Raw genomic sequence first — 10808 nt, 5'->3', positions numbered from 1 at the left:
TTTTTTTTAATCAGATGATCTATTTTATAAAATGATATTTCTGTCAAATCACTGTAATAAAGAAGAAAAATATTACACTGAAAGGGATCTGTGTGTTTTATGAAAATCAGCGTCAACATCAAACAAATCAATTACAAAAATGCATTGTCAGCGCAGGATGATGTTGCGTTTTGTACATGAGTGTGTGTTTGTGTCACTGTGAGTGTGTGAGGCTTGTGAGGGCTCGCAGTTGAAGCGGCAATGCCACATTAGTGTCTCTGTGCCACTGCGGTGCGATGACATGGGGAGGTGGTGTCAGGACACTCTGAGCTACGCCGGGGGCCTTCAGCAGCGACCACAACTCCTCCCCTCGTGTTACTATAGCAACGAGGTCCTCCTCATCAGAGCACCAGGCAACCGATCCGCTTCTGGTTACAGTTCTTAGTTTAGAGAGGAACAGAGACACCCTAAAAAGAAAAACAAAACACACACAAATGATATCAGAACATTACAAAGTCCTGGATGAAGAAAAGAAAATATTGCATCTTTAAAAAGAGTCTGTTACCGAGGTATGAGGTCATGTGACCGTGACGCCAGCTTAGCGAGAGCGCTCATTAAAGTGTTGATGACTTTAGGGGCCGGGCAAACCGTTCCAGTTGGAGGGGCAGACGAAGTGATCTCAAACAGCACCGCCTCCAGTGCTTCAAAACAGGAAGTGATGAGGCTCACGGAACAGCGAGAGTCACATGACACAGAGAGGTACTCTCCCAGCACCGACACCTGAGAGACAAACAAGCTCAGTGCTGTTTCCGCATCAGGTTTTGAGCAAATGCTGAAATGTGAGAAGCACTGGGTTTTTGCACATAACCCAAGATACACAGAAGAGTCAGCACTCTCTTTACCACATGTGTATAGAGTTCCTCTTTGCTGTAGACGTTGGCTGTGCTTCCAGCAAACTCCAGCAGCTCGTGGGACTGGTTCACGACCAGAGAGGGGTGGAGCTTACATAGCCTCAACAGGTGGCAGCTGAACACCCTGCAGAAACAGTGAGAAGTGGTTGGAGCGAGTGAGTGAGGAGATGAAGATGAGAGTGAGGCAGCCAGCAGCGCTTTAGTGTTTCGGTGTACCGGTGTATCTCTTTGATGTACGCAGGGATGTTAAGGAGCAGGCTGCTTCTCTCCAGCATCACCAGAATCAAATGAGCCAAAAGCTTCTCGTCAGCGATCTGAAAGAGACGCGCGACATATTTTTTTAATAAGGTGTATATTGTAAACTGCAACACAGCAAGTACAGACGCAACGAATTTGTAAAGAATGTCGAATCTTTTCACCGTAACAATTGTGTTGAAGAAAACGTGCAACAACACGGGGACCGTCCGAGCACACTGAGTGACTCTCGGCCAGTCAGCAGCTTCAACCAGCAACTCGTGGAGCGTGCTCAGTCGGTCAATTGTGTCACCTAAACAGGGAGACACAAAATTACAATGATTTCATTGGCTAGAGCATAATTTAAGAAGCTACCTGCCCCTGCTGCTTAGATTTAAACAGAATTACAGAAGAAACAAAAAGCAAATATACTGTGTGTGCAGTGAAGAGAAGACAGGAAAGCAGGGAGGAGCCTTGGGTCAGAGCAGACCTGGAACAGTTTGGCCTTTTATTCTTATTTGATTTCCTTCTGTTCTGTGACTTGTCCTACCTGAGCCTGCCTCCGTTCGGAGCACGAAGAGGAAAAGCCCTCTGAAAGAAGGGTTTCGAAATGCATCCAGTGACACGAAGCTGCGACCGACTGGCTCAGAGATGGGCAAACATGTGGACCTGTGACACATGAGACCCAGTGAGACAGGGATAAAAACTGTGCATGTAACCAAATCCCTGTGGGAAGCAGTTTTTCTCCTGCGTGTGCCTGAACCTGTGCTGCAGGACCAGCGTGGCAGAGAGACAGGGCAGGTCAAGCAGGGTGTGAAGCAGCTCCACCGCAGTTCCAGTTGTAACCATAGAGGGCAGCAGATCCACAAAGTCGTCCACCATCGCTGGACTGTCCCATGCTAAAAACTACACAGAAAAAGAAAACATGTAAGGAATAAAAAGCACATCCACAATCTAACAATTGTTGCACATGTTTTCTCAGCTTTTCACCTTCAACAGATTTGGAAAGTAGAGCGTGTACTGTGGAACCCGAAGCTCTATGCTTTCCACGTTAAGTCGAAGGAAGCGTAGAAGCTCGTGTGCCAGGAATGGGTCATTGAAAAGCTCCGTAGGAAACCGACCGAACACCACCTTCCACACGTTCTCACAGTCCACTGCAGCCATCTCGCCTGATCGGATACAAATAAACATATTCAACCTTGCACGCACAGAAAAAGGGGTCATGTATGATGTCATCGTGTGAGCAACCAATTTACAGTGAACACACGTGACCCTGTTTTCCGTTCTAAACTTGTGGCAGCTGCGAGCACATGTTGCTGTGTATGCGCACCGTGGTTGAGGTAGAACTGTGCTATGGGCAGCAGGACTCTGGCATTCGACAGCTCTGAGCTGAGGCGACCAAAGAGAGCCTTTATGCAGGGGAAGGTCCTGTAGACCAGCGAGGCGTCCTCAGCACACACGCAGTCCAGGATGCACACGGCCTCCACCAGACACTGAAACAGGAAACAGGACACAAGGGCAGCAGAATAAATCTTGATAACACTGCAGAACTTTCTTTTGGTTAACACCAGTGGTTTCTCTAATGCAGGGGTGTCAAACATAAGGCCCTAGGGTTAGAATCGGCCTGCCGAGGAATCCAATCCAGCCCACTAGAAAATGTGAAGGAGGGCTTAGTTTTTACACGCTAACTACATTTTCGTAGCTTTTACAGCTTTTCCAACCGATAAAAACCTCAGTCATGGCCAATCATACTGCACTAAAAAACCAAAGTAATAGATAAACGTCTTAATGACAGAAGAGTTCCTCTTTTTTATTATCTACAACAGAAATGTCTTTTTTTTATAGTGGGTCTGGAGTTTAAAAAAAGATTCTCTGTACACGTCTATTCCTTACAATTTAATCATGCTGACAGGTTTCCTCCACTTACTGCAGCTGCATTTCTCAATTGTGTCAAAAATCAGAGATGCACTGTTGAAACTGCACTTCTTTTCTCTTATATGAAGCTATCTGAGGGACTCGGTGCAGTTAAACAACACAGGAAGGGGAGTTTTCTCTGGTCTGGCCCCTTTCAGGTCAGAGTGGGCTGTGACGTCAAGGGGTGATGTCACCGCCCAGACTTGATGTCTGGTTCAGCAACATTTATCCCCAAATGAAGAATGACTGAGCACTTTATGCACTCAACAGCTGTAAACAACCTCCAGAGGGATACATTCCACCTTCCCTTTGAGTCACTAATTCACATAGTTTGGCTCTTTTTTGTTTTGACATGTTTCTATTTATTTACATTATACTGCAAGTCATTCCCAAACTGTGTTACATATCCACAGAACTCAGAAAAACAAGTCAAACTGTGAGCTTGTATCAGCAAACAGCAGTGCATCTTACAACACCATTGTGTGGAAGTGTAACGCAAAGAATGTAAAATGTAATTAGGGGGTTAGGGGCAGAAAAGGACAGTGTAGATCAGCAACTGAGCCAGACTAAGCCAAGCATCCTATCTAGGTCTCCTTCTTTCAGCCTGACTTCTTAAACAGAACACCAGGAGGCGCTCTTTACTACAACACAGTGAACAGGAAAAGCTACAGTTATCTACATCAACACTGTGGCTCTTAGTTTAAGTATTAAAGGAAGTCAGGCTAAAAGTGTCTAAAAGTGATTTAAACCCCTCAGTTTTACAAACTGCACCATGAAATGTGTTTCCATAGTGATAATAAGTGATCTGCAGACTCACCGCTTTTTGCAGTTCTGTATCGGTCTTCTTGTGTGCCTCTGATGGAAAGAGAACAAATAAAGATCCGTGCATGAGGAATTCTGCTACGCGTCTCACTTTTCTCTCACCCGGTGCAATTTAATGCGCACACACTCACTGCGGTCGCTCTGTTCGATGAGGCGCTGGCAGTACTGGAAAGCCTTCTCTCTGAGACGCTCCTTTGGAGGCAGCAGTCGGCTGGAGGAGGACGTCGCCGAAACCATAGAAACTACGGACCCGTCCACCTCCGATCGGTCATCTGTGACAACGTGTAACGGCTTGGGAATTAGAGGTCGTGACCTTCTCGGTATAATGATTCGTGATTAAGGTCTATATCCGATTGCTCCGAACACATCAGGAGTCGGAGTTAAATTGTGTTTCTGATGATGTTAAGTAGAATCACTACAGGTTAGTAAAATGCCTCATGCCTCGACTGAAACCTACTGTTGCGGTCTCTAATTTCACCTCTTAGAACACACAGAAATGAAAGAAATCAACACAAATGTGCTCATATTTTTGTGATGTTAATCAAAGCTTAGTTACAGTATTCTTAAAGTGTACCATGCAAGGGATCAAAAGAAGCATTATTAGACCACATTAGCTAGTAATAACTTTGATATACACTTTCATTTTAGGAACCTTGTTTTCTTTGCTCATATTTCAGACTCCAGTACTGTGAAGCAGGATTTGAGGCTCTGTAAGCTAACATCAAGTTTAACCCTTGGATTTCAATATCATGAAGGGCGTTCCCATCTTACTGGGATTCACCATCATAGCACCCACAGCACAACCTGCTCCAGGACAGATCCACATGACTACCAAAACACCACCTATTGACCCTGCTGCACAGACAGTGACAGGATCTCCCTTTTAGAGACCGTCTAAATCCCGACAAGCATCAATAAGAGACACAAATTCTCAACACAGGGAGCATTACTCCAGTCCAGGTTTGAAAGAAAAGGGGACACTGGACTTTCACTGTTTTAGCCATAACAGATCAGCTCCCTGATAGCAACACCCTGAACCGCTGTTACATGCAGGACGGATTCATGCTTCTGTGCTGTTTACACCAAATTCTGACCATCTGAATGTTGCTGCAGAAACTGAGATGTAACCGGGCAATGTTTTCCCGATCATCTTTTGTCCGATTTTGGTGAGCATGTGTGAATTGTAACCACACTTTCCTGTTCTTAGGTGACAAGAGTGGCACTCGATACATTCTTGTGCTGCTCCATCTCATCTGCATATTTTGGTTGCAACGAGTTGTTATTTGACTTCTAAGTCTTGTAAACTTGAAGCGTCCTGACAATTCCGTCTTCCACAAATGACTCGATTTTCTTTTCATTTTCCTCAAATTTGTATTCTTGTGGGACATTTATGGGTTTAGCCGTATCCATGTTTGCGTTTGGTCACGCCTCTTTTACATTAACCAGCTTTTAGCTTGATTTGGAAAATCTTGGCTGACTTGTCAGGCTGACGCTGCTCAGCAGAACTATGGTATAGCCAGGTAGTAAAACAGATCTCAGGGATCTGTTGAACTTTCTTTGGTAATCTGTAACTGTTTCCGTACCAAATTATACAATTAAATCATTGCGAAAAATGTATGCCAGTTCAGAGTGATCAGAATATTAAGCTCACATAAATCCTTTACAGTTTTGGTAAAAGATTCAAAACGCCATCAGATTACAGTTTTATAATTCATGCTTACAAAAACATGTTTTGACCGTGTGGAGAAAGGCCAACCATCACTGCATGACTAAGACTAGCTTCATATTTTGTTTGTATCTTCGAGCCAGTCTGTGGGCGACACTGATTTACCCAAATCACTCATATCGGCATCTGTTTGTATCAGTGGATTCTGTATGAGGCCAACTGGACTGGATGAGTCACACTGACAATGTAAACAAAACAGCGTCTACGTTAAAACTGAACAAATTCACTTTGTTAACAGCAAACCGATGAACTGGCTCTCTGTGCACACAGGACTCATTAAGATCTTTAGCTTTAACATGAGCTCACTACCGAGGGCTAGATGTAAGTAACCATACACGTTTGAGAAAGTGACGATTATCACTGATGACACAATGACTAATAATTGTCGGAATGCTATTATAAGAAAGCAACACAGTCAAATTAGGGTCAAAGACCACAAACATCCAAACACAGAAGTTTCAAGATGAAATTGAACTTGCCGCCCACACTTTACACAACACATGCAATGTGTGGCTGTGTGGCATTTGCAGTTCAGCATCTCACCCTTAAAAGTGGCTGCTGTCAGAGCATATTTGATCATGATTAGGACCTCATAAGAAAAATTAGGGGAAGGCAAATGACTGTGGAAAGAGGAGGTTAAAAGTCAGAGATTATGATTTCTGATTAGAGACTTGTTTGTTAGTTAAAGTTTAGAGTTGTGAATTGATCTGTACCGCCTCCAGTTAAAGAACAGTGGGGGAGTTCAGCTTATTTAATTCTTAGAATCAGGCACATGCAGGGAAGGTTCACAACCTCTCATGTCTTACCATTTGAAAAGGAGTGGGAGACTGACAGGCTGAGTTGTAGCCTGTTTGCTGAAGATGATGAAAACACAGAGCAGGTCATCTGAGACTTAGTCATATGAAGCAATAACAGCCCTAATACATCCTACCTTGAAGCAAAGGCTCCTCAAAAAATAGAATAGTCATTCTTGGAGAAGTATTATACGGCCATTCAAACACTTGCCATTTAAGCTAGTTTATAACTAATAGAAGCAAAAATGGCTCAGATGGGCAGAACTGTGGAGCTGTTTGTAAATAGAAACACATAAAAGTGTCACTAGCATATTACAGCAAATGGTCATACCTGCATCTACTGTGCTGCAGCTGGAATGGTAGGTGAGAAGCCAATGACGCAGCATGGAAAAGGAGTAGACGTTCATCCACTGGTCTTCAGTGAAGCCCTGACCCACACATAGGACAGTGAAGAAATCTCCGGACACAGACCCATCCAGCTCTGCTATAGGCACCGGCTGACAGTGGGAGAAGGGAAAAAATCCACAAGCAATCCAGTTTAGCTTTACTAACTTATATATTCACTAGTTCATTACCTTCCTGGAAGAGTCACAAGCTTAATGTAATCCTATACTTGCTAATACTAATAATACTTACCTAACTTACCTAATACTTGCTCAATATGAAAATTAACTGCTCACCTGACGGGATCTGGGCCCCGTGAAGAATCCTCCAGAGGAAGTCCCGACTCCCTGCATGACGCTAGCATAACGCAGCCAATCAACAAGCTTTTTGCTTACAAGGGTCATTTGATCTGCAGACAGTCAGAATTGGAGAGAGATCTGAGTGCAACTCTCTCCAGTGCAAACAACTTAAAGCAATAAGATAAGACACATGGAGGTGAATCCAGAGGTTTCCCTTTACCCCTCATTATCACTCTTCTCCAAATTAACTGTACTTTGAAGGACTAAACAGGCTTGAAAACACACAAAAATTTTCTTTATATACATTTTAATTTTATGAAATTACCAACAAACATAACACAGTGTGTTCTACACTGTATGAACAATTAGTTGGTGCACATAGCAGATGCAGGAAGTGATGTGGAATTATTTTTTACAACATTTGATAAAAGTCCAGATCTGTATCTGTATGTCCCGCTACCTTCGCTGAGGCACTCTGGGCTGTGTGTGAGGACGTTGTTGAGGACTGGCAGGGTGTGCATGAGCGAGTGAGTCGGCCCTTCAGACGGTCGACTCTCCAGATTGCGAAGGAGTTGAGTGCAGAGAGATGAAAGATCACCCTTGGATACAGCCTGTCAGGATTAAAAGTGTGAAAGAGGATTGCATTAGATAATGCCTTTAAAAAAGCCCAACAAGTAAGACACACACACACACACAACACAAACTGGGACTGTGTTACTAAATGTCTTCTATATTTAAAATTACAACAATACTGGCTAATTATTTTTCCAATATCCTGAGCTGAAAAAGGATGTGGTGAGTCTTTTAAATACATGTCTCACAGTAATGAAGAAGTAGGCTCAACCACACAATTTCAGTTCTGCCCACCTGTGAGAGCAGCAGACCAGCAGCGTGACTGTTCAGCTGACCGAGATTGTCCTGGTTGTAATTCAGCTCTTGACCAGTGAGGGGCAGCGTTTCTCTGAGCACAGCGGTGCTCAGCACCTGATGCTGCTCCGCAGGTGATGAGAGAAGCGCTACAAACCTCTTCTGGAGCTCTAAAGGCAGCCTTGGGTTGACGACAGCAGAAGAGAAATAAGACAACGCACTTATTTATCCCACAGTGATGCAGACCCAAGACATTTGGCTTGACTTGCTTTTTAATAATTATATTAAGCTGAGGGATAGATTTAAACATTATTACAACTTTAATTAAAAGTGTGGGAAGAAAGGGAAGCTGCTGTTTACTGTGAAAAAAAGACCACATGGAAAGTGAGAGGCTGAACTGTTGAAAACACTGCCTTTGAGAACACAGAGCAAAGGAACAGCAACTTGCAGACATAACAGCAAAATGTAAGACCTGACATTTATTCGTTTGAACTGCAGATTAGTGGAACTCTTAACGCTTAGGTGGTCACGGTGGATGAAACATAGTTTAGAGGTTGTTGCAAGCAAACAGATGACATAGGTGCTGATAAGATGATAGGCGCTGAGAGCAGAGGAGACCACGGCAGTGTGGAAATGTGGGTGTCTGATCACCGATTTCAACTCCGCCCCCAGTTTCTAGGCGTCCTGACTAAACCACAATCCCAAAGTTTTCAAAAGGAAACAGACATCGTGCACAGGAAGTGCTACTGAAATTGACAATAAAAAAAATGTAGTGTTTGCGTACCCTGAATCTCTGACACTAATGAGGAAAGAGTGGGAGGAGGGAGTGAAAAAAGTGGGTTTAGAGAAAGAGATAAGTAGCTTAAGTTATAAGAAATGAATACACAAAGGTGGAGATGAATCATTAAGTTTAAAATGTAGAGCAGTGAGAATGAAAACTGGTATCAGCTCATCCACGACATGAAGTATGAGAGGCGTGGGTGGGAGTTCTTACGTTCGGGTGTACTTGGTGGCAGAAAGGATGAGGTGCAGCCTCTGCAGGGAGTCCACTGTGTCGTGACCGAGCTCCTTGCCCTGAAGCATCTTCATTAATCTGCTGTAAAACTTCTGCAGCTCAGACTCCTGAATCTCTCTGCAAACGACAGAGTGCGGCTGGTTTTGATCTCTTTAAAGACCCCTGACAGATCTCACGGAAGCTAAACACTCGTTGAAAAAAATAAAAATAAAACTCTGACAGAGTTATGTGACAGCGAACACATTTCTTTCTACTCAAGTTAAAGTCGCGAACGCTTTAAAGAGCCCTGAGAAGAATGTATCTTTAAAGTGCGTTTGAATAACATGGAGATATATTCAACATGCTAGCTAGCTTTAGTTTCAGTAGCTAAACAGATTAAAGGAAAGCGAAATGCGGGGAGAAAAAAAGAAAGCTATCCTTTCATTCTGCCCTTACCTTGCTTGTTTAATTAAACTCTCTGAAGCGTGAGAATACATTTTGAAAGAATATTATTCTGCCACATCTGTCTGAAGCGGAAGGTAAACAGTCCGTTTGCTAATCGAGTCCTGACTGGAATCACATGACGTGACTTTAGTTCCGCTAATGAACTAAAACCACTGCCGGACTCTCCCACTCCGTTTGTATTCAAACAGTTTAAAGAAAAAGTGCACGGTGGCAGGCATATAATACGGACGAACCGAATAAAAATGACTGTGCCTACAAACCTTCTTCCGAAGCATTTGAAAAGGTTCCAGGTTTTTGCGACAGTCCTTCGACTACACAATACGTTACAATCAGACGACAACGAATTTCTCAATTATAGAAGGGTAAATTTAATTCTTAATAGGTTACATTGTAACTTTTAATTTTGTTATGTCTTTATATTTAAACATTTACTTAGTTTGATACTTTTATAAATACATTTTTTCTTCTTCTCTCACCTCTCCAGCTTTGTCCTACTAAACCTGAGCTGTCCCTTTGATGTGATGGTTTCTAATTCTGTCCTGTTTAGCTCTGCCTCTATACATGATAGCAGGTCTCACTACCGTCTTGTAGTGCTGATACTTGTAGTGTTTAAACTAATACAGAGCCAGTAATGCCAATATCAATACTGAGACCGATACTTTCAACTTTCATGCTAGTATCGATCTGATACCAATACCAGTGTTGGTATCAATACTATAGATCTGCGGACCCTCACATTCTGTAACCTTCGCTTTCACCCTTCCCTTCCTAGGCATTTGTCCCACAAAACACCTACACCACTTGTCTCCACTCACTCCACCCTGCCTGCACTCTCTTCCTCACCTCTCTTGTGCACTGTCCATTGGTTTGCATGGTTGACCCGGGGGATTTAAACTCACACACATTCACTGTCTCTACTCCTTGCTGCTTCACTGTTACACCTGTCTCCCTCTCATCCACACACATGTATTCTGTCTTGCTTCTAATGACTTTCATTCTTCTTCTCTTCAGTGTATACCTCCACCTCTCCAACCTCTTTTCGACCCACTCCCTTCTCTCACTACAATGGCGTCCCTAAACATCACAGTCCACGGAGACTCCTGGCTGAGCTAATCTGTCAGCACTTCCTCTTCCATCACTACTGTCTCGCTGTCCTCATACGTCCCTCATGCAGTACCACAGTTCCTCTCTTGGCACCTTATCATATTCATTTTTCTTTAAATCCACAAAGACACAATACTCCTTCTAATCTTCTCTGTGCGTTCCCATCAACACTCTCAAAACAAACATCCCATCTGCAGTGCTCTTTGTCATCATGAAGCCACACTGCTGCCTACTGCTCGTCACCTCTCTTCTTAACCTATAGCTTTAACGACTCTTTCCCACAGCTTCACAGTACGGCTCATCAGCTTCATTCTT

General features: G+C 43.4%; 1 protein-coding gene across 2 annotated transcripts; it reads right to left on the bottom strand.

Moving 5' to 3' along the window:
* Positions 1-18: 18 nt before the first annotated feature.
* ap5z1 (adaptor related protein complex 5 subunit zeta 1) lies at positions 19-9493 on the bottom strand. 2 transcript variants are annotated; one of them, XM_085270663.1, is made up of 18 exons: positions 9381-9493; positions 8925-9062; positions 7931-8111; positions 7524-7674; positions 7061-7173; positions 6712-6877; positions 6393-6440; positions 3992-4132; positions 3856-3893; positions 2455-2617; positions 2115-2293; positions 1888-2030; positions 1675-1793; positions 1310-1437; positions 1107-1204; positions 882-1014; positions 545-759; positions 19-446 (listed from the first exon to the last, which is right to left on the bottom strand). In XM_085270663.1, the coding sequence occupies exons 1-18, from the start codon at positions 9419-9421 to the stop codon at positions 194-196; spliced, it is 2448 nt and encodes an 815-aa protein (XP_085126789.1). In that variant the 5' UTR covers positions 9422-9493; the 3' UTR covers positions 19-193. The 2 variants fall into 2 exon arrangements, with proteins under 2 accessions (XP_085126789.1, XP_085126790.1); XM_085270664.1 differs by lacking the exon at positions 6393-6440.
* Positions 9494-10808: the final 1315 nt, after the last annotated feature.

This window comes from Mchenga conophoros, linkage group LG4 (genome assembly GCF_057382185.1).
Source record: "Mchenga conophoros isolate Kocher_MC1m ecotype Shallow Benthic linkage group LG4, M_conophoros_male_GT1.1, whole genome shotgun sequence".
NCBI lineage: Eukaryota > Metazoa > Chordata > Actinopteri > Cichliformes > Cichlidae > Mchenga > Mchenga conophoros.
The sequence above is the reverse complement of the archived record's forward strand: the minus strand, read 5'-3'. Positions and strand labels throughout refer to the sequence as shown.

Bases quoted from the DNA above. Each gene is read 5' to 3' on its own strand.
- ap5z1 (XM_085270663.1), bottom strand. From the start codon at position 9,421: ATGTATTCTCACGCTTCAGAGAGTTTAATTAAACAAGCAAG. The intron at 6,878-7,060 runs GTGAGCAGTTAA...TCCCACTGTCAG, and splicing joins CGGGGCCCAGATCCCGTCAG to CCGGTGCCTATAGCAGAGCT. The intron at 2,618-3,855 runs GTGAGTCTGCAG...TTCCTGTTTCAG, and splicing joins ATACAGAACTGCAAAAAGCG to TGTCTGGTGGAGGCCGTGTG.